Below are 23,146 nucleotides of genomic sequence, written 5' to 3'. Positions count from 1 at the left end.
AAGTTGCAATAAACTTTGCCTGGAAATTATTTCTGTGATATGTTGAGTTGGAGTGTTTTGCATAAATACCTGGGAGTAGTAGAACTGTATCATAAAGAAAATCAGTATTTAACTGTCTTGAGTAATTTCCATATGACTTAAATAGTTATTGGAGTAGTTTATATTCATATTTGTGATATAGAAATGTTCTTATTTGTTCATATCCTTTCTATTATTAACTGTTATTTTCTTTCTTAATCATTGCCATTTTGACTGGGATGAGATGGATTATCAGTTTAGATTTGCTTTGCATTTATATGATCTATAATGAAATAGAACATTATTTCTTAATTTATAAGTATTTTAAAAATGAAATATGTCGATATATATATATATATATCAAAGTATACATTGATTGTGAAAAGGGGTATAAGTTGTGAAAATAGAAAGGAACTTGAACTTAACTATTTCACTTTATTTTTTTGTTATTATTGAAAAAAATTTCTGCCTCCTCCCCTCCTCTCATTTCCCTCCCCCTCCCTTCACTCCTCTCCCCCTCCACCCACCCCTTTCCCCCTCCCTCTCCAGTCCGAAGAGCAGTCAGGTTTCCCTGCCCTGTGGGACTTCCAAGGTCCTCCGCCCTCCATCCAGGTCTAGGAAGGTGAACATCCAAACTGGCTAGGCTCCCACAAAACCAGTACATGCAGTACGATCAAAACCCAGTGCCATTGTCCTTGTCTTCTCATCAGCCCTCATTGTCCACCATGTTCAGAGAGTCCGGTTTTATCCCATCCTTTTTCAGTCCCAGTCCAGCTGGCCTTAAAGCCAGGGTCTTTACTAAGAAATTATGAATTTTCTTCAATATATTAATTTAGTTATGTTTAAGAAAATAACTAGACAAGATCTAGGTATTCTTATTCAATTAAATTAAAGAGAACCTGAAGGAATATCCATTTAGATATTAGTGAAGTAGGATGAAAGTAGTAACACCAAATAGGTTGTGTTTTTAGGTGTAAATAGTTGGGCTAACAGCTCAAACTCCAGAAATGATGGAAGGGGTTGTACAGTTATATCATTCTTTGTAGCAACCTCCAAAGGGCACTTTTAATGTCCCTGTTCCTCAGGCTGTAGATGAAAGGATTCAGCATAGGTGTGACTACTGTGTACATCAGTGAAGCCATTGTACAGCTTTCTGGAGAATTTGATACAGTTGAACCAACATATACTCCAATGGATGTTCCATAAAATAAGCAAACAACTGAAAGGTGAGATCCACAGGTGGAGAAGGCTTTATATTTTCCACTTGTTGATGGAACTCTCTGGATGGAAGAAATAATTTTATAGTAGGATAAAAAGATCCCTGAGGTTGAAAATAAACCAAAAAAGGCACCAATGAATTGAGTGACTATGATTTTGGTAAACATTTCAGAACAGTCAAGATTTAGAAGTTGAGAAGGATCACAAAAAAAGTTAGAGATTTTTATATCCTTGAAGTATGTAAATTGTTGCACAACCAAATTATGTACCTGAGAGTCTAAAAGGCTGGCCAAAACAGATAGCAAAACTAAGAATGCACAGAGGTGAGGGTTCATAATGGTTGTGTAATGCAGGGGGTGACAGATCGCCACAAACCTGTCATAGGCCATTGCAGTCAGAAGCATACTATCCATACACCCAAAAATTATGAACATAGACATCTGTGTTAGGCAGCTCATGTAGGAGATGTCTCTGCTTTGATTTTGAATATCCCAAATCATCTTTGGGACTGTGGTGGAGATGAAACAGATGTCGGACCAGGAGAGGTTAGAGAGAAAGAAATACATTGGGTTATGAAGGTGGGAGTCAGAGGTGACAGCCAGGATGATGAGCAGGTTTCCAAGCACTGTGACTACATACATTAATAAGAACAATCCAAAGAGGATGGGCTGCAGTTCTGGATCCTCTGAGAGGCTCATGAGATGGAATTGTGAGACAACTGGTAGATTTTGAGCTTCTGTATTGTTTGGACACCTTTGGGTGAACAAAATTAATTGGAAAAATACATAAAATAAGGCATGATTACATTATAATCTCAAAAATAAGAGAAACAACTTAAAAGGGAAAAAAAATCCATATATTTAAGTTCAAGTAATTACAAGTAAAATGGTCTAACTTGAAGTTCATCATGTACAGCATCATGACAATCCCAAGAATCTGGAACTTTCTATAAGGGTTTCTAAGTTACACATATCCTTTCATACAAATGTATTCCTGAGGAAGTAAGCTTAAGAGAATTTTAAAACCAAGGACATTAAAAATCACAACTTTAGGTCATGTTAGAATGCAGCTATCCTTTTGGTTGGCGCAGAGAAAAAATAATAACCTTTCAATTTAAAACAATCATTTTTATTACAGCAAAATAACTATATCTTATTTTTTAAGACACAACTAAAATTTTTGATGAGTTAAATTTTTAAGAAGATGGCAATTGCTTAAATTTTATTACTTTGTGCATTAACTTAACATTGTCCATTTAGACAGGGAAAGAAATTGTTATAAGGGAATGTTTGAAAATCCTATACTACATTAAGTAGGAAAACCTAAAAGAAATTAATGGTTTTATAGATTATTCAAACCACCAAAATTAAACCCAGAATTTAGCAAACTAAATGTATCAATAGCAAATGAGGTAGTTGAAAGTTTAATAAAAGATTTCCAACTTAAAATGTTCAGAGCCAGAAGGATTTACTGCTAAATTCTTCCAAACCTTTACAGGAGATAGAAAGAAACTTCTTAAATTATTTTTTTTAAAAAAATCAGAGAAATAAGAAACATTTCTTAAATCCTGTGAATCTATCATCATTACATAAGCCAAAACAAGGTAAAGACATACCAAAAGTGAAAACTACAGGCCAACATTGCTGGTGAACAGACATACATTAAAAGATAATATTAACCATAATTTATTTGGCTTTATTAAGAAGATTCAGGAATTTTCACCATATGTGTGCAATAAACCACAACAATGTACTTAAAAACAAAATCAAACAATCAACTAAAAGATGCAGAACAAAACCTGTGAAAAAATCCAACATACCTTCATAATAAAAGTTCTAGAGTATGTAGTTTAGAACATACTCCATCATCATAATAAATTATATATGAGAAGCATGCAGTCAATATCATCCTAAATATATAAAATTATGAAGGAATTCCATTGAAGTTACGAATGAGAAAGGACTAGCAACTATCCCCACTTTTTTGCAATATTATACTTGAAGTTCTAGCTGATGTAAAAGGACACTAAAACAATATAAATAAAAATAATTCAATCTATCCCCATTTGCAGAAAATATGATGTTATATGTTAGAAATATCCAAACTGCTAACAGAGAACGTTTAGAAATAAAAAAAAAAATCAGCAATGTGACAGAATATAGAGACATCCATAAATCAAGAGCCATTCTACACTACCAACAAACATGGAAAAATGGATGCCCTTCCATTCACAATGGCCTTAAAGTAAATACAAGATGTAGGAAGAAGCAAAATCAAGAAGGTGAAGAATATCTAAAACAGAAACTTTAACTTCTGAAAATGAAATACACTATAAAAAATGGAAATATATCCATGTTCTTGAATTAGTAGAATTAATATTGCTGAAATGGCAATTTTACCAAAGCTATTTACAGATCCAATGAAATCCCAATCAAAATTCCCATCTCTTCATAAATAGAAAAAAATCTATTCTATGTTTCATATTATGCTATAAAATCCCAATAGCCAAAACAATCCTGAGGAAAAAATGCTGGAGGGATTGTGGTTTCAGATTTTAAGGTATATTACAGATCGATAGTAATAGAAACAATCTAGAACTGTTATAAAAGCAGCCACATAGACCAATAGGATAAAATCAAAGACCCAAACATTAACACTTGTAACTTCTGCCAACTAATGCTTGACAAAGACCCTCAAATTATATGCTTCAGATAAAATAATTTTAGCAAATAGTGCTGGCCTGTAAGAACGGCCATGATCAAAAACACTGATGACAACTTATGCTGGAGAGGTTGTGGGGAAAGGGAACACTTCTGCATTGCTAGTGGGAATGCAAGCTGGTACAACCCGTTTGGATGTCAGTCTGGAGATTTCTCAGAAAAGTAGGAAACAACCTTCCTCAAGACCCAGTAATACCAGTCTTGGGTATATATCCAAAGGATGCTCCATCGTGCCAAAAGGACATGTGCTCAACTATGTTCATAACAGCATTGTTTGTCATAGACAGAACCTGGAAAAAACCCAAATGCCCTTCAACGAAAGAGTGGATAAGGAAAATGTGGTACATTTACACAATGGAATACTACACAGCAGAAAAAAAAATAACGACATCTTGAATTTTGCAGGAAAGTGGATGGAGCTAGAAAACATTATTTTGAGTGAGGTAACCCAGACACGGAAAGACTATTATCACTTGTACTCATTTATAGGTGGTTTTTAAACATAAAGTAAAGAAAACCAGTCTACAAACCAAAATCCCAGAGAACTTAGACAACAATGAGGACACTAAGAGAGATATACATAGATCTAATAATCTACATGGAAAGTAGAAAAAGACAAGATCTCCTGAGTAAATTGGGGGCATGGGGACCTTGAGAGAGGGTTGAATGGGGAAGGGGAAAGGCAAAGAGGGGAGCAGAGAGAAATGTAGAGCTCAATAAAAGTCAATAAAAATGGTGCTGGGAACACTGTATTTGTACACGCAGAAGAATGAAATTAGACCAGTATCTATCACCTTCTACAACAACAAACTCCAAGAGGATGGAAGATCTAAATGTGAAAATTGAAATTGCTAGAAGAATATATACCACAATTAGTGAAAAAGACAGCATGAACTTGAAAAAGAATAAAAAGGGGTATATGGGAGGAAAGAAGGGGGAAATTATGTAATTATAATCTTAAAATGTAAAGGAAATAAGTTTTCCCCTTTGATCTTGGCATCTTTGATCTGTTAATATTGCTACATTGCTTTTTATGTTCATAACCTTTTTATTTACAACAAAGAATTTGAGTTCCTGAGGTCTCCCTATGTTTAACTCCCAGTAGCCATATACCTAATTATATATGTCACTGATATTTTCTATTGTATGGGCTACAATTCTCTTATTTAAGTTATGCGAGGTAAACTTTGGGTCATTGTTTCATATTATGATTCAATTGGGAAAGTGCAAATGAGAAAAGCACAGGAAAAGATGTAAACATTTCTGCACATTGTCCTTATTTTTAATTATCATTATAGTTATTATTCTATGTGGTGAGCATTTTGCTTGCATGTATATGTATGGGTGCTGGGAACCAAAACAGTGTTATCTGCAAAACATAACTACCCTTAACTGATTGAGCCATCTCTCCAGCCTCTTCCCTCACTTTTAAAGTGAGCATAATAAATCACCTGCCTAAAGAACTTTGCGTCCTATTTATCTTTTTATTTTGTAAAAAAAAAAAAAAAAAAAAAAAAAAAAAAAAAAAAAAAAAACCACTTCCATAGCAAGTAGCTGAAATTTTCTTGTCTCCACTCTTCAGCCCAGCACTGCAGTGATAGAGACCTGCTGCCATTCTTGCCATTTCACATCAGCTCTGGGTGTTCAAACTCAGGTTCTCAAGCCCTACCCTCATCCACTAGGTGGTCTCCTCAGCCTCCTTTCATAATTCCCTGAACCCCTCTTAAATATCCACCCTATTAGTCTTTTTACTTTACAGTTTCACTTTTGCTTTTACATCATATATATGTACATTATTATAAACATGTCTATAAAATCCTAATGTCACAAATGCAAGAAATTACAAATATTTCTAATTACTGGTAAAACTGAACAACCCTAATTTTTATTGAATAACTATGTTTTTCTAATACTGGCTTAATTTCCTGAATATGATCTCTGGTTTCCTTCAATTTTTGTGCATTGTTTTAAAGTTATGGCTGAAAAAATTCATCATATACATCCCGTATTTTCTTTATCCATTCCTGTGTTGGATACTTAGACTGATTCCATAATTTGTCAATTGGAAATAGTGCTACATTCAAAGCTGATGTGTGTCTCTGTGCTGTATTGATTTGGAGTACTTTAGGTAAATATTTATAAGTATTATAATTGAATCATATGGTAAATTTATGTTAGTTTTTGAGGAACCTTTATTCTTATTTTCAATTTTTCTGGGCTAATGTACCCCCACTAATAGTAAATTAAAATTTTGGTGAGCACAACTTTTAAAAGCATTGATGCTCAGGCTGATATAATATTTTAAAATATGGATTAGACCAAGTTAGAAAATTCACATGCATTTATTTATTCTATCTTGTAAAATTTCTTATGTCTATTAAAATTGTGTTGTGAAGATTAAGTAAATGAGTGTTATAATCCATTCAAAGATAAGGTTAAAAAATATCTTGCTTCTATTCTCATGGAGGCATTTTGAAAGAGGCAAAAATATAGAAAAAAATCTGAGTGTTTTGAAGGAACCAGTGTTTGTGAGCCAAGAAAGGGTCTATTTATTGTTGACATATTTTTTGAAACATCTTTTGTGATAACCGTAGTATAGACTCTGAGGAATTGGAAAAAATAGATATAATTATTATCTTCAATTTATTGTAGAATGCTTATATAAAAGGACAAAATGAAAAAATTCATTACATAAATAGACAATCATAACTGTAAGGTACAATGTAGTTTATTTGAATCTTTACAAAGATTAACCTCATTATTAGTCATAATATCTAAAACTATTGTTATTTCTTTACCAATACTTTATAAATATGTGTTAGTTACACATTGAGCTTCCCATTTATCTGTTACTATTCAATGCAGTTGTATTTACTAGGAATAGTCACAGATGAGTATATCAGTCTCAGAGATACTAACAGCATTTCAAGCATTATAGAAATAATAATCAAAGATAAATTAATTCAAAGTTAAATTATTTCTTGATATGATGAAATAACATTTTAATTTCTCTTAACCATCAAATTTTTTGTTTAGTTATCTCATCTTAGAATAATACAAAATAGAATTTATCAGTATTACTGTGTGTTGAATGTGAGTAAGGCAAAAGTACGTGTAATGTATCGTATATGCTAAACAGAAAAATACTATATATTTTAGATCAATATAAATTTTTATTTTCTTTAGGTTTTGAGATTATAATAATAGAATCACGTTACTTTCTACCTTCCTCCATACAAACCCTCCCATATATCCCTCCTACCCTTCCTTTCTCTTTTTCAAATTCATGGTCTCTGTTTTCATTCCTTGTTATTGCACACACACACAAACATGCACACACAAACATACACACACACACACACCTAAATGTAAAGTACAACCTATACAGTTTGTATAATGGTTCTTGTATGTATGTGTTTAGGAGCTAACCATTGGTATTGTTTCTTAGCATATCTGTAACATATGATGAGTTTTAGCACTCATGAATTCAAGACATGACAACATACACATATAAGCATTCATTATAATTCTGTTCAGTAACCAATAGGACCCTTTTGAAAAAAAATGTTTCATCTCCACAATAGGATGATACATTTCAAGTGTAGCTTACTATATTTTTCATCTTAATACTTTGGTGTACAAGTGATATAAAAGCTGCATTTTTTTGTTTTCCAGGAAAGGAATTGGTAATTTATGAAATGGAGATAATTAGGTAAATGAAGAGAAATAAGTTGCATAGAATGCACAGGTCAGAGCTCAAAGCTCAAACCTTTCAGTAATAGTATAAGATGCTACTGCTGCTCTCCTTTAGCCACTGTTCTTCCTCTTCTTCGTAACAACAACATTTCATAGGAAACAATTTTGAAGGAGTCATCTGATGACCATGGGAAATAGATATGATACTGTGGTTATTCTCATTCCTCTTTTTAAATCACATTCATAATATTCTACGAATGCTTAGTAAATAGAACGTTTTTACTTTTGATGTGTGGGATATCTGTGATAATACAATCCATGGGGAAGAAATCAAATTAAATTATATCAGTCCCCTTAAAACAACACAGAACATAAAATTTCCCACTCATCATAGAAGAAAATTTACAGTCAGGTTTTCTTTAACCAACTTTTCTCTTAATGATGAGAAACCAAGACTTCTAAGGGCTCTTTCTTCATCATCCATCTCACTCAGTACTTACTTGTTTAAGCCGGTTCTTTGCTGGGTCATGACCAAGATCCAAAGTAACACCTTTGTCTTGTGATCATAGAAGACTCTGGTTTATTTTTCATACTTAATGAAAATATATAATGAATTATCCCCCTGATGCTGTCGGACACTAGAAAATAATTCTCTTAAGTTCCCCCTAAATATTGAGGTCCTCAAATTGCAAGGTTGACAGCCTGGGGTAATTATTGACTCTTTTATGACCCTGGAGATAGAATGCCCAGAGTTCATAATTACATAAATTGCTTCACATTATCACAGTATCTCAGAGGTTCTTAACATTAGAAGAGAAAAAAGGAAGAAAAGAGAAATAGTTTACTAAAATCTCTTCATTACTCAGGAGAAACTCTAGTTACAACATAATGTATTTCTTTACTTTTATATATTATTTTAAAATACCCACATGTTAGATGCCATTAATTTTAATGAGATAAAAATCATTCAGCAAGTGGTATATGGGAGGCTTTGGAGGGAGGAATGAGAAAGAGGAAATTATATAATTATAAACTTCAAAATGTAATAAAATCTTCAAAAATAAAAGATATAATTCGATTTCTTTGTTGGGTCTTAAGTGGTTTGTGTATCAGGGTAATTGTGGCCTCATAAAACATATTGGACAATGTTATTTCTGTTATTATTTTGTAGAAAAACTTAATATTGGTTTTAACTCTTCTTTGAAAGTCTGGTATAATTCTATGCTAAAACCATCTGACCCTGATGTTTTTTGGTTGGAAGAGTTTAAATGGCTGTTTCTGCTTCATAAGAGCCTGTAGATTTGTTTCAAATAGATTATTTAATGTCATTTTAACTTTGGTAAGTGGCACCTAGAAAGATAATTATTTTTTTTTTGAAATTTTTCAATTTGCTGGACTATAGCCTTTTAGAATATGATTCTCTGGATCTTCTCGGTTTTTGTTGCTATGTACCACTTTCCATATTTTTATGTTTCAATCTCATTATGATAGATTTGTTTTATTTTTTCATTGGCTAAAAATTGGTAGCTCACATGCACTTAGAAATTTGTTCATTTATTTTAGAATTTCCAATTTATTGGAATAAGTTTTTGAAACCTATGATCTTCTGTACTCATTGGCATATTTTGTAATGTATCTTTCTACATATCTAATCTGATTAATTTTGTCTTTTCTTTATTTCTTTTTGTTAATATGGCTAAGTGGTTAATAATATTGCTTATTTTTCTTCAGAACCAACTCTTCACTTTGTATATATTTTTTTTTTGTTTCTGTTTCATTAATTTCTTCCTTAACCTTACTTCTTTGCTTTTATTCACTAATTTGGGGTTTGTTTTCTTTTTGTTTTTCTAAGACTTCAATAAATAACATGTTTTTGATTTGTTATATTATATTTATAATACCCATTATTTGTGATGAATTAAAGTTTCCTTTAAGTCGATTGTTCCTATAGGTTTTGGTATGTTGTGTTTTTTTTTGTTTTTTTTTTTTTTTTTTTTTGATTTTCGAGACAGGGTTTCTCTGTAGCTTTTGGTTTCTGTCCTGGAACTAGCTCTTATAGACCAGGCTGGCCTCGAACTCACAGAGATCCGCCTGCCTCTGCCTCCCGAGTGCTGGGATTAAAGGCATGCCCCACCACCGCCAAGCTTGTATGTTGTGTTTTTATTTACATTTATCTCTCCTTCTGTAAAGAAATGTCCCTAATGAAAATACATTTACATTTTAAGCAGGAACTCTTAAGCACCTCGCCAAAAGTTCTTCTTAAATCAGATTTAAAATATTTCCAGTTTTATAATATAAATGGATTGGATTTGATAAATATTGGAATGGAAGGTTTGTGGATATTTTACTGGTCTTGCTCAGTGCTTGAGGTGCAGGGAAACATATGATGGAGGCAAAAGTTCCCAGGGTTTCTTACCTATTAGTGCTGTTGGAGGGGAGGCCACTTGTTTTTTCATGGCTGTCTAGCCCTGAAATAATCACACAGAAACTATATTAATTAAATCACTGCTTGACCCATTAGCTCCAGCTTCTTATTGGATAACTCACACATATTAATTTAACCCATTTCCATTAAACTGTGTATCGCCATGAGGCTGTGGCTTACCGGGAAAAGTTCCGGCATCTATCTTCAGTGGGACTACGTGACTTCTCTCTGATTCCACTTTTCTTTCTCCCAGCATTCAGTTCCAACTTCCCTGCATACCTCTGCTATGCCCTGCCATAGGCTCAAGCCAGCTTTCTTTATTAACCAATCATACTCACAGGATACAGAGGGGAATCCCACATCATGCTGACAAGGGATAGGAATGTGTCCATTTCTTTTTGTGTATGCCAATCAATTCAAAAATCTAGAAAGATTATTATTTTATTATCCTGTCTAGGATAAAGAGTAGTTAATTTTTATTGTTGTCAAGTTATACACAATATTAGATTCATACATAATATTTTTGTGCACTTCAAGGGGGTAAGAGTAGTTGGTTGAGTTTCAACATATGGAAAATTTTGTATATATTAATGAAACACTAAATAGTTCCAAAATTAGTAAAATGGCTGTTACTTTCTTGAAAACTATTATATAGTTCCTCTGCATCTATTTTTGCGGACTTCAAATGTTAATACTTGTTTTGATAAGAAAGACATTGTCTTAGCACGACTATTGATGCGGTGAAACACTATGACCAAAAACAAGTTTGGGGTTAATTTACACTCCCACAGCACTGTTCATCATTGAAGAAAGTTGGATAGGAACTCAAAAAGAGCAGGAATCTTAGGGTAGGAGCTCATTCCAAGGTCTTCAAGAAGAGTATCTTAGTGGCTTGTATCTCATGGATTGCTTAGCCTGCAATCTTTAGGTTTTTAGAATCTTTAATGCTTTCAGAATTCAGCACCACCAGCCCAGAGATGGCACCATCTGTAATGTTGTACTGGACCCTCCCCCAGCAATCACTAACTAAGAAAATGCTCTACAGTCAGATAAATGGAGGCCTTTGGTAGAAATGAAGCCAATGTCAGTCAAGGACAGAATGGAGAGGATGAAGTACATAGGGGTATGGAAGTCAGGTCAGAGCTGACAGCCAGAATGATAAGAAGGTTCCCAAGGACTGATATCAGGTACATGGACAAGAACAACACACAGAGAATGGGTTACAGGCTGGCAAGAGAATCTCAAGTGGTGAAAAAACACATTAGGAAATGTTTAACATTCTTATCAGTCAGGAAAATACAAATCAAAATGACTCTGAGATACCATCTTATACCATTCAGAATGACTAAGATCAAAAACACCAATGTTAGCTTATGCTTTAGAGGATGTGGAGTAAGCAGAACATATCTCCACTCCTGGTGGGAATGTAAACTTATACAAGCACTCTGGAGAAAAGTATGGCTTTAAAAAAAATGAGACAAGGTTTCTCTGTAGCTTTGGTGCCTGTCCTGGAACTAGCTCTTGTAGACCAGGCTGGTCTTGAACTCACAGAGATCTGACTACCTCTGTTTCCGGAGTGCTGGAATTAAAGGCGTGCATTGCCACCACCCAGAAATATGGCATTTATTTAGAAAATTTGGATCACCTTACCTCAGGATCCAGCAATACCACTCTTGGTCAAATCCCCAAAAGATTATCAATCATACTACAAGGACATCTGTTCAACTATTTTCATAACAGCATTTTTTGTAATAGCCAGAAACTGCAAACAACCTAGATGTTGTCCCTCAGTTTTCAAAGAATGGATGAAGAAAATGTGACACATGTACACATTGGAGTACTACTCAGAGGTAAAAAATAATGATATCTTGAAATTCGCATGCAAATGGATGGAACTTGAAAAAAACATTCTGAGTGATGTAACCCAGACCTAAAAAGATGAGCATGATATGTACTCACTCATAAGTGGATACTAGTTGTAAAGCAAAGGATAACAATCCTATAGTCCATGACCTTAGAGAAGCTAAGTAACAAGCAGAACCCTAAGTAAAATATGCATAGATACACCTGGAAAGAGGAGTAGACAAGATCTCTTGACAAAACTGGGCACATGGGGGTGGGGGAGAAAGGAGGTCGAAGGGGAAAAGGAGGGAAGAAAGGAATGGGGAAGGGGAAAGGGGAAAGACCTTGAGAAATGGGATAGTCAAGTTGTAGGAAGGACAAACATAAGAGAAAGTTAAAAGATATTTTGATTGAGGAAGTCATTATGGGACTAGCAAGAAATCTGTCACTAGAGAAATTCCCAGGAATCCACAAGGATGACCCCAGCGAAAACCCTAAGCAATAGAGGAGAAGGTGCCTGAACTGGACTTGCCATATAGTCAAATTGATGGGTATCTTAAGTGCCAACATAAAACCTTAATCCAGCAAGATGGAAACAGAGGCAGAGACCCACATCGGAACACTGGGCTGAGCAGCTAAAGTCCAGTCAAAGAGTGGGAGAAGTGAGAATAGGAGCAAAGAGATCAGAATATGATGGTGACACCCACTGAAACAGTTTATCTTAGCTAATGGGAACTCCGTATAACTTCAGCAGGACAAGGAAGGAACCAGCATAGGTCCAAATTAGTCCTTCTGAATGTGGGTGACTGTTGAATGGCGGGGAAAGACTGAGGAGGCACTGACTGTGGCACCAGGATTTATCCCTACTGACTGTACTGGATTTTGGGGAACCTATTCTCTTTGAATGGATACCTTGCTCAGCCAAGATATAGAAGGGAGGGCCTTGGACTTTCCCCCAAAGTAATCTGCCTTACCCTCTCTGAGCAATGGATGGGGAGTGGGGGCTAAGAGGAGGGAATGAGAAGAGGGGAGGGAGAGGGAATGGAGATTTGCATGTAAAATGAAAAAAGATAGTTTGTTTTCTTTTTAAAACATAAAATAAAAATAAATTAAAATTAAGACATAAACTAAAACAAAATCCTAAGCCTATGCTATGTGAGATTTTATCATGAAGATTCAAATAAAAGAAAATTAAAATTATAACACAAAAGATAAAATTTTTAAATACATAAATTCATGCATATTTTCTGAAGTCAGAACTGAACAAAGAAAATGGTAAAGAATTTTCAGAAAACTTGTATTTTTCAGGTATAGCTCACTGATAACAAACAGCTATTATTTATAATTATATTTTGACACTTTCATAAATATGCCTTGTTTTATGGGTCAAACAGAAATCAGATCCTGATGTTATTAAATGTGTAGTGAAGTTTTTGATAACCATTAAGTAATATTTTAATGTATTAGTGTGGTCATATGTGTTAGGTATGCAAGGGCTCAGAAAAGTCATGAGAAGAGATAATAGAAAGAGTGCTTCAATATAATGAAACTTTGGAGTGCTGAATCTTATCCTTGAACTTATTTTCTTATTGGACTTTAAGGGTATGTGCTTCTGAGATGAGAATCATAGTGACATAATTGGATCTAATGAAGACATTAGGAAATTTGGCCCATGGACATGCAGAGATTATAATTCAGCTTCCTTCAACACATCTGGCCCAGTCAGAAACAGATACCTAAGAATCCTCCTAGAAAGAATCATACCAGACAATACTCAGTCTCTCTGCATTTTATGATGACATATCTTCCAACTTTGATATCTATGTAAGTTAGGAAGTATAGGCATCCTTTGATATCAACAGGCCATCTAAAGTCTATTAGTTAAAGTTTAGATAGTAAAATTAAGTCTAATCCATTATTTCTTAATAATTTAAGTTTAAATTTATTTTAATTCTTGCATGTTTATTGTATACTTCAATCATAATTCTCAAAAATTGAACACATCTCTGATGTTTACAATGATTAATATAGCAATGGTAAATTTCAGTCTATTGTGTTTTATATCCCCAAATACTTTGCTTATTTCTGATGAGTGTATAGGTATTTGTGTTCCTGAAAGAAAAAATACAAAAACAAAGCCCTGTATGAAATGGCAGTATAAAAATACTACGCACTGAGAATTAAAATAGATAATTTTATTCCTTTCTGCTATATGACATTTTACTCCTTTCACGTTTGGAGGAACCCACCACCCAGCTACCAAATAAATCACACACAAATAAGCTAAGATCTTATTCTTAGCTATAAATGCCTGAATTTAGATTGGCTTGTTTCTGGCCAGCTTGTCTTATCTTAAATTATCCTGTGTTCCTTCTTCCTCTCGGCTTTTATCTTTCTCATTTCTGTATATCTTTCTTTCCTTCTCACTCCATGGTTGGCTTTGTAGCTGGGTGTCTGTTTTCATCTCCTTGTTCTCTTGCTTATCACTCTCTGTTCTCAAACTCTTTGCCTGCTAAGCCCACCTATTCTTGCTTCTGCCTTGCTATTGGCCATTCAATCTTTATTTGGATTATCAGGTGTTTTAGACAGGCACAGAATCACAGCTTCACAGTTAATCAAATACAGCTTTTAAAAAAATCAATATACATGATAATAATATTCCCACAAATTATTCATTTCTCATTATGAAATAGCCTCACTTATTTAATTTCAGATAAATTTAATATAATTGATTAAAATTTTTGTGCATTTTACTTATAAAGTATGGGTCAGTTGCATACATATATTGAAAGTGAATATCACTATAAAATTAACAATGTATATGACAGATTTTTACCATGAAGGTAGGTTTTTTTTAACCAATAATTTCTCTAGTTATAAAGGGTGTGATGGATTCTATATTACATTGAGAATATAGGAGTCGAATATTATAGCATGTGGTATATATCTTAATCTCTTTGCCTCCACCTGAAGATAGCATCTACAATTCACAATAAACATCAGCATTAATACATTGACTGTCTTATAAATAAAATTAATAGTGTTAATTCATTAACATTTATCTACTACCTGGAAGGTTTATGTTTTCTAAAATCTGCAGAACTATAAATACTTTGTTTAAAAGTCAATGTACTTTATGCTATCAATTCTCTTGCATTTTTCCTTAAAACTGAAAAGCCACATTTTCCTTTGCCTTATGAAAGAACTCCATAGACCTGAACAGATAATTTGGTGGTAACATTGCATCATTCCTCCTAAAATTTGCTTCCAAATAATGGTGAGTACCATTTCCCTGGGGGAGTCTCATGGGTTTGAACTCTATATAACATTTTCTAATCTTGCTCAGGTCTACATGTAGGAAGGATTTCAATTATTGAACTTAACTTAAAGGTTGTAAGTAGACTGACTTACCAAAAACAGAAAAGCTATAGATTTTGATTTGGGATTCCTCTCAGTATGCTGTGATTACCATTAATGAATAAAGAAACTGCTCTGGACCTATAGCAAAGCAGAACTTAGGTAGACAGGGAAAGCTGGACTGAATGCTGGGGGAAAGAATGGCGGAGTCAGAGAGATGCCATGGAGTCATCAGAATGAGATATGCCAAATCTTTGCCAGTAGCCACTGCCATGTGCCGATATACAGATTAATAGAAATGAATTAAATTAATATAAGTTAGCCATTAAGGAGCTAGAGATAATGGACGAAGCACTGTTTTAATTAATACAAATTCAGTGTGATTATTTCAGAACTGAGCAGCCAGGAACAACGAAGTGGCCTCCTCCAACAAGATTTTGTCCAGTAAAGATTATTAAAATTATAAAAGTAAATTGGAGATCTTAGTTATAATCCAATAATATTAATTTGAGTGCTCCAGATACATGAATAGACATGGCTTTAAAAAGTCAATTGGGCATTTATAACAGCTCTTCATTCATTAATTCAGTCACAAATATCCCATTGGCTTATGTGATGTGCACATTGGTCCCTCAAATATTGAATCCCTTTATATATAGTTTGAGTAACATAAACATGAAGGTAGACTTGAACAAACACATCAGTAAGGCAATGTGTATTCTCTGATGTTTCAGTTGCTGTGGGTTTTTTTTTGCATTTATTTTATTTTTTTTATTAATTAATTTATTTAATTATTAAAGATTTCTGCCTCTTCCCTGCAACCACCTCCCATTCCCTCCCCCTCCCCCAATCAAGTCTTCCTTCCTCCCCAGCCCAAAGAGCAAGCAGGTTTCTCTGCCCTGTGGGAGGTCCAAGGACCACCCACCTCCATCCAGGTCTATTAAGGTGAGCATCCAAACTACCTGGGCTCCCACAAAGCCATTACGTGCAATAGGATCAAGAACCCATTGCCATTGTTCTTCAGTTTTCAGTAGTCCTCATTGTCCATTATGTTCAGCGAGACCGGTTTTGTCCCATGCTTTTTCAGACCCCGGCCAGCTAGCCTTGGTGAGTTCCCGATAGAACATCCCCATTGCCTCAGTGTGTGGGTGCACCCCTCGCAGTCCTAAGTTCCTTGCTCGTGCTCACTCTCCTTTTTGGGACAAGACAAGTCGGAAGGAATGGTAAGCAACCGACTGTTTGAGTTATTCTTTGTATCATGTTAATAAAGTCTTTTGTTACCTTCTCCCCCTGGTTACATTGGATATAAAACCTATGGAAAAATAAATGTGGGTGAATTTCAGTAATTACTGGAATGCCTTCCTGACTTTATTCTATGTTTTTTGTTCTGTTATTTTTCATGTGTCTTCATAATCTGGCAAGAGATATTTTTGTCAAGGTCAGTTTTCAACATATGGCACCCAATGTGGGGCAGTCCAGTGAATGCCAAAACGCACAAAAGTGTGGCCAGGTGTACAAGAGAGTACATAAAACCACAAAAATGCACCACAGTTGGAGAGGTGAGTAATAAGTGCTCAAAAATAAATGGTAAATAATATTAAAAATGTCAAAAAAAATTCAAAAATAAAACTACAAATAATTGTAAATATGGGACAAAGTAGTATAGTTGCTTAAATATATTTCTGAAAAGTTTCTATACCCCAATAAACCTCTCTGCCGACACAATAATAATTGAGTGAGACCAACTCAAATTGAATTAGAGAAAGCTAAGCTTTAATAGATATCAGTGCTCCTGGGTCACCATCTTTCCCCCAAGAGAGAAGTCAAGGAAGGAAAACTGGAAAACCATGTGTTTGTTCTCTGGAGTACAACTTAAATATCCTGTGGGAGTGGTCTTGAGCACCTCTGGGTGCCATTTATTATTGTTTCTCTCAGGGTCAGTGCTACCGGGGTTATATTTATGTAGATGTGTTCTGTTCCAAAGCACTTAAGTGTACTTTCAACTTTTTCTTCAATGATGTTCAGTGTGGTTGGTTTTATGTTGAGGTATTTGATTTATTTGGATGTAAGTTTTGTGCATGGTGATACATATGAATATATTTTTATTCTTCTGCATGTTATGCCAGCACTATTTGTTAAATATGCTTTCCTTTTTCCATTTTCTTGTCAGCTAAGCAGACTTACAACTTGCATTATAAAGATAGCTTACAAACTTTGAATAAAATATACATTGCCTAAAACCTTATTTAACATATATTACAGGAGATGGCTTCAAGGTTACTTTGCAGAATGGGTGCTCTGGTGGTTCAGTCCCTGCGGCCCCTGGGCCCCCTGGTGCAGTTGCAATGTGCTCCATGACAACTTGGGGTGTGTGTTCCTACTGATGAGGAGCAGGCTATAGGGCTGGAGAGAGAGATCATGATAGCCACAGAAAAGGGACTAGCTCCATACAATATTCTACCTCCAAAGCTAGATTTGGGCATTAAGGAAGATTCTAATTTAGTTCCATCTACCACCAACAAATGAATAGTGGGCTGCATCTTTGTGATGAGGACAACTGTACCATCATCTGGTTTTGGCTGCACAAAGGTAAGACTCAGTAATGCCCAAGCAGTGGAACCCATTATAAGCTGGTGCCCCACCAACTGGCCCACTGAGCCCTGCATTAACTTTTCAGACTGTGATGAAAAACTTTTCTCCAATAAAAACTAGCCATTGTATTGGATCCTCCCCACCAAAAAAAAAAAAAAAATCCTACAGGAGATCTTGAACCACTAAGTAAAATTCTTTTTTTTTTAATTGTTTATTAAAAATTTCCGCCTCCACCCGCCTCCCATTTCCCTCCTCCTCCCTCCATTCCCCTCCCCCTACCTCTCCAGTCCAAAGAGCAGTCAGGGTTCCCTGCCCTGTGGGAAATCCAAGGACCTCCCCCTTCCATCCAGGTCTAGGAAGGTGAGCATCCAAACAGGCTAGGCTCCTACAAAGCCAGTACATGCAGTAGGATCAAAACCCAGTGCCATTGTCCTTGCCTTCTCAGCAGCTCTCATTGTTCGCCATGTTCAGAGAGTCCTTTTTTATCACATGTTTTTTCAGTCCCAGTCCAGCTGGCTTTGGTGAGCTCCCATTAGATCAGCCCCAGCGTCTCAGTGAGTGGGTGCACCCCTCGTGGTCCTGACTTCTTTGTTCATGTTCTCCCTCCTTCTGTTCCTCATTTGGACCTTGGGAGCTCAGCCCGATGCTCCAATGTGGGTCTCTGTCTCTATTTCCATCCATCACCAGATGAAGGTTCTATGGTGATATGCAAGATATTCATCAGTATGGCTATAGGATCGGGCCATTTCAGGCTCCCTCTCCTTAGCTGCCCAAGGAACTAGCTGGGGACGTCTCCCTGGACCCCAGTGAACCCCTCTAGAGTCAAGTCTCTTGCCAACCCTAAAATGGCTCGCTTAATTAAGATATATACTTCCCTGCTCCCATATCCACCCTTACTTTATCACAATCATCCCATTCCCCCAAGCTCTCCCCATCCTCCCCTTCTCACTTTTCTCTCCCCATCTTCCTTTTCCCCCATCCCACCCCACCCGAATTCTCAACAGAAGAAGTTCAAATGGCCAAAAGACACTTAAGGTCATGCTCAATCTCCTTAGCGATCAGGGAAATGCAAATCAAAACAACTCTGAGATATCATCTTACACCTGTTAGAATGGCTAAAATCAAAAACACCAATGATAGCCTTTGCTGGAGAGGTTGTGGAATAAGGGGTACACTCATCCATTGCTGGTGGGAATGCAAACTTGTGCAACCACTTTGGAAATCAGTGTGGCGGTTTCTCAGGAAATTCGGGATCAACTTACCCCAGGACCCAGCAATACCACTCTTGGGAATATACCTAAGAGATGCCCTATGATACTATAAATGCATTTGTTCAACTATGTTCATAGCAGCATTATTTGCAATAGCCAGAAGCTGGAAACAACCTAGATGCCCTTCAATGGAAAAATGGATGAAGAAAGTGTGGAATATATACATATTAGAGTACTACTCAGCGGTAAAAAACAATGACATCTTGAATTTGGCATGCAAATGGATGGAAATAGAAAACACTATCTTGAGTGAGGTAACCCAGAACCAAAAAGAAGAACATGGGATGTACTCATTCATAATTGGTTTCTAGCCATAAATAAAGGACATTGAGCCTATAATTCGTGATCTTAGAGAAGCTAAATAAGAAGGTGAACCCAAAGAAAAACATATAGTTATCATCCTGGATATTGGAAGTAGACAAGATTACAGCGCAAAAACTAAGTAAAATTCTTAAAGGGAGAAGTGATCTAAATTTCAGTATGCAGCTTACAGAAGCTACCAGATGGGCACTCACCCAGGTAGAGTATGCTATACAGAAATAGCAAGTACATTACATTAACTATAATCAGCACTAACAATCATATAAATCACCTACAAAATTTACTCCTAAGGCAGTTGTATGGAAACACAGCCCACTTTTATGGTTGTACCTTCCGATTCACTACTTAAGGTATTAAATCCTTATTTTAAAACAGTAACTTGCTTAGCACAAAAATAGGATAAAATCTAGAGGTTATTTTGACAGGGAATTGGCTATGATCAATATTCCCTATACTAAGCAACAGATTAATTGGTTATTTCAAAATAGTGATTCTTGGGCAATTGTGTTTGTTCAATTTAAAGGCAAGGTTAATAATCTTTTCCCAGCTGACCTGTTTCTGTAATTAACACAACTGTATTCCTTTACTTTTCCTAAAGTTGTAGCAAAAGATCCCTTAAAGGATATTATGCTAAATTTTACAAATGGTTCGTCCAATGAAAGAGCTGCATATGTTGTTGAGGGTAAAAAGGAATTGTGGAGCATGGCCTTGTCTTCATGAAAACAACTTAAAAGAATAAAAACAAGAAAAATTAAAAATCACCATATAATGCCATAAGTCATGAACCTTTTATGGATGTATGTGAACAATCTGCTGCAGAAAGATTTTGGCATGATGATACCAAGGTGACTTTTTCTAAGGCAAGGTAAAAAGACCCTTTTGTTAGATTATGGAAAGGAACTGACCTTGTATAATTTGGGGTCGAGGATATGTTTGTACTTTTTTCACAGGAAAAAAAATAAAACTAGATGAGATGACTGCAAATACAGCAGAGAAGTACCAGCCCTGATGATATCATAGCTACTGATGACTCCATAGGAAAAGTGGAAAGAGGTTCCTAAACCTGTGATCCTGATTTCCTTATTTCTACATGCTGCAGGCCAAGGAAAGGGGTACCTGAACTACAGGACTGAGGTTAGGAAGCTCATGGCTTAACTGTGGGTTACTAGATTGCATCTGGACACTCGGGACCCACACTGCCACTGAGGTTGCTGCTACTGCCACAATCCTGACAACAGCTTGTGACAGTCTGACAAGAGAAAGAAGATCGTTGTGATGACTGGTGACTTCTAGCTCCTTGATGGAATTGATGCACAAACTTCAGACCTATTGAGACCTGTTTACCTTGGAGCCAAACCAGAAATGCAGCTACACATTTTGCAATTTTACTCTTTGGGACTCAGAACATATTTTGACAACATGCTATTCAATTTGTTGTTGAAATATTGGACGTGAGAACTGAGACCTAAACTTTTCTCTCAGGGAAAATGGAATTGTTACAAGGAGTGACAGAATTCCCTCTTCAAATATGGAGAGGGTATCCTAAAAGATTTTAGCTGCTGCTCAGAGACTGGGACAATTAATTAAAAGCAGCAATGCGGTTGGACTATAACCTATCACAGTAACCTTTTCTTATCTTTTTATTAAAATGGATTTAAGAGAATTGTAATGTGGCAAATTGTATGTTTATTGTTAATTTCTACTCTAGAATTGTGTTATTGTCAGGTTAAATGTAACAGCTTTAATTCACCATAAGAGGTTAAGAAAAATTTGTCATTTTCTATGAGTGCTTGGGTTTGATATAATTGATAAAAAATTTAGATTTTGATAAAGCAAAAATAGTTAAGAAACAATCTAGAACAAATAAAAAATGCATTTCCAACCCTGGTGATCCTCCTTTCTTTTAATGAGGAGACTGTAGCCATTAGGAACCTGTTTATTCACAAAACATTATCTAATTGCAGATAAAGTCTCTTGACAAAAACTTGGCTCAGAGACACAGAACCCAGAGGTACTTTCTCCCTTAACCCTTTGCTTACAGAGGTTGGCAGTCATAGATAGGTTTGATAGTTTTTCCTGCCAGGCCCCTAAGACATGGAAATTTATAATTAGAATACACATACCAAAGATGGGTAAGTCTGGGAAACAGAAAATTGTTCACTTAAGGCAGACAAGATCATCTATCCTGTTGTAGAAACCTAGGCCTTATTAAAATTAATAAAAAGGGAATGAACCAAGTCATTCCTCTAGAGAACCCTGACTGTAAAATCTAATCTTGGTTGACAAATTGTTTATATCTAGAATCAACTACAACCTACACAACTGAGAATACCTATGACATATTTTCTTGATTTGATCATTTGAGGTTGAAAGACACCAAATCTTCTTGCAGCATGCCACATGAAAGGGTATGGGAAAATGAAGCTTTTGCTTTTTATCTGCTTGTGTTCACTCTTCCTGGCATGTTCATCCATCTTTTTGAGAGGCCAACCCTTTGCTGGTATAAGAACTTTTTATTTTGGGTTCGAACCTACGCTGAAGAGTATCAGTTCTTTAACATCTCTCCTGAGTGCCAATTTCAGATTGTGCCTGCTGAAACATTCGGTCTTGTTGACTGAACATCTAAGTATCCTTGACTTTTCTAGTGCGGAGTTGTCTTTGTTGGACTACTCTGAACCACGGCATGTAAGCCACTCAAATAAATTCCCTGTACACACACACACACACACACACACACGTGTCCATTTTATCTCCTTAAGTAGGCATGATTAATATGAGAGTGAGGGGAACAATGTATACATATGGTGTTTATGGAAAGGGAATCACCAAGTTAATTCTATATTGCTTTAGTTGTCTTTAATTATGTGAACTCTCCAGTTTATAATGATAATAAAATTAATAATGTAATGAGGATCTTTGAATTCTGAGGCTCCTAGAGATATGGAAATATAACATCAGCATGCAATCTATAGAACAGCACTGCACCAAAGAAGAAATATTTGCTACTCAGCCAATTGATGATCCTTTTTGACTAGCTCACAATTATCACATTATTTATCTGTATTTATTTATCACTTAATCTTCCATATTCATTTCCCAAAAGAGATGATCTTCTCACTACTCATGAATCCAAAAGCAGAAACACAAAATTTCTTTATTAAAACTTAAAAGTACACAAAGGATGATTAGGAACATTTTAATTTGGGGGAATCTTTAAGCGGATGTTGGCAGAACCTCAGTGGGGTTGATAAAGGATCTTCTAAACTCAAGTAAAGAATAAGACTATGATACATCTGTTACAGTTAGAAATGATTAAAGATGAATTTGAATTTATTGTGTAAAATGTAGATAACAAATCAGAGTTGAGTAAACATTAATGGAATTTAATAAGAGACAACCCTAAAGGTTTGTATTTTTATAATTTATTTGTATTTATAGTTTTATATGTATATTCACACATATAAAGAATATTGATAGTCACATATAACAGATTAAGCCCTTTAAACAAAGTAAAAATGGGGACAGTGCTTATATTTTATGTGAAAACAAGATTTATTAGAAAAATGTCAAGTGGCATACACATGAAACGGAGGTGCTGAAACAAAGGTAAAGATTGTAAACTGCCCGATGATGTCCAGTCTCTGAGTCAGAAAATGATCATCAGGAATATCTCTCTTCTTCATTTG

At 35.3% G+C, this 23,146-nt stretch overlaps 1 protein-coding gene and 1 pseudogene across 2 annotated transcripts; one reads left to right on the top strand and one right to left on the bottom strand.

Moving 5' to 3' along the window:
* Positions 1 to 1,046: 1,046 nt before the first annotated feature.
* LOC130873623 (olfactory receptor 18-like) lies at positions 1,047 to 8,181 on the bottom strand. Of its 2 annotated transcripts, none has more exons than XM_057768473.1 (2): positions 8,153 to 8,181; positions 1,047 to 1,989 (listed from the first exon to the last, which is right to left on the bottom strand). In XM_057768473.1, the coding sequence occupies exons 1-2, from the start codon at positions 8,179 to 8,181 to the stop codon at positions 1,047 to 1,049; spliced, it is 972 nt and encodes a 323-aa protein (XP_057624456.1). The 2 variants fall into 2 exon arrangements, with proteins under 2 accessions (XP_057624456.1, XP_057624457.1); XM_057768474.1 differs by lacking the exon at positions 8,153 to 8,181 and adding an exon at positions 2,115 to 2,145 and having other exon boundaries at positions 1,047 to 1,954.
* A 9,360-nt stretch (positions 8,182 to 17,541) lies between these two features.
* LOC130873944 (cytochrome c oxidase subunit 5B, mitochondrial-like) lies at positions 17,542 to 17,933 on the top strand (annotated as a pseudogene).
* The last annotated feature ends 5,213 nt before the right edge of the window (positions 17,934 to 23,146 follow it).

This window comes from Chionomys nivalis, chromosome 4 (genome assembly GCF_950005125.1).
Source record: "Chionomys nivalis chromosome 4, mChiNiv1.1, whole genome shotgun sequence".
In the NCBI taxonomy this organism is placed as follows: domain Eukaryota; kingdom Metazoa; phylum Chordata; class Mammalia; order Rodentia; family Cricetidae; genus Chionomys; species Chionomys nivalis.
Note: the sequence above shows the minus strand (reverse complement) of the source record. Positions and strands in the feature narration are given on the sequence as shown.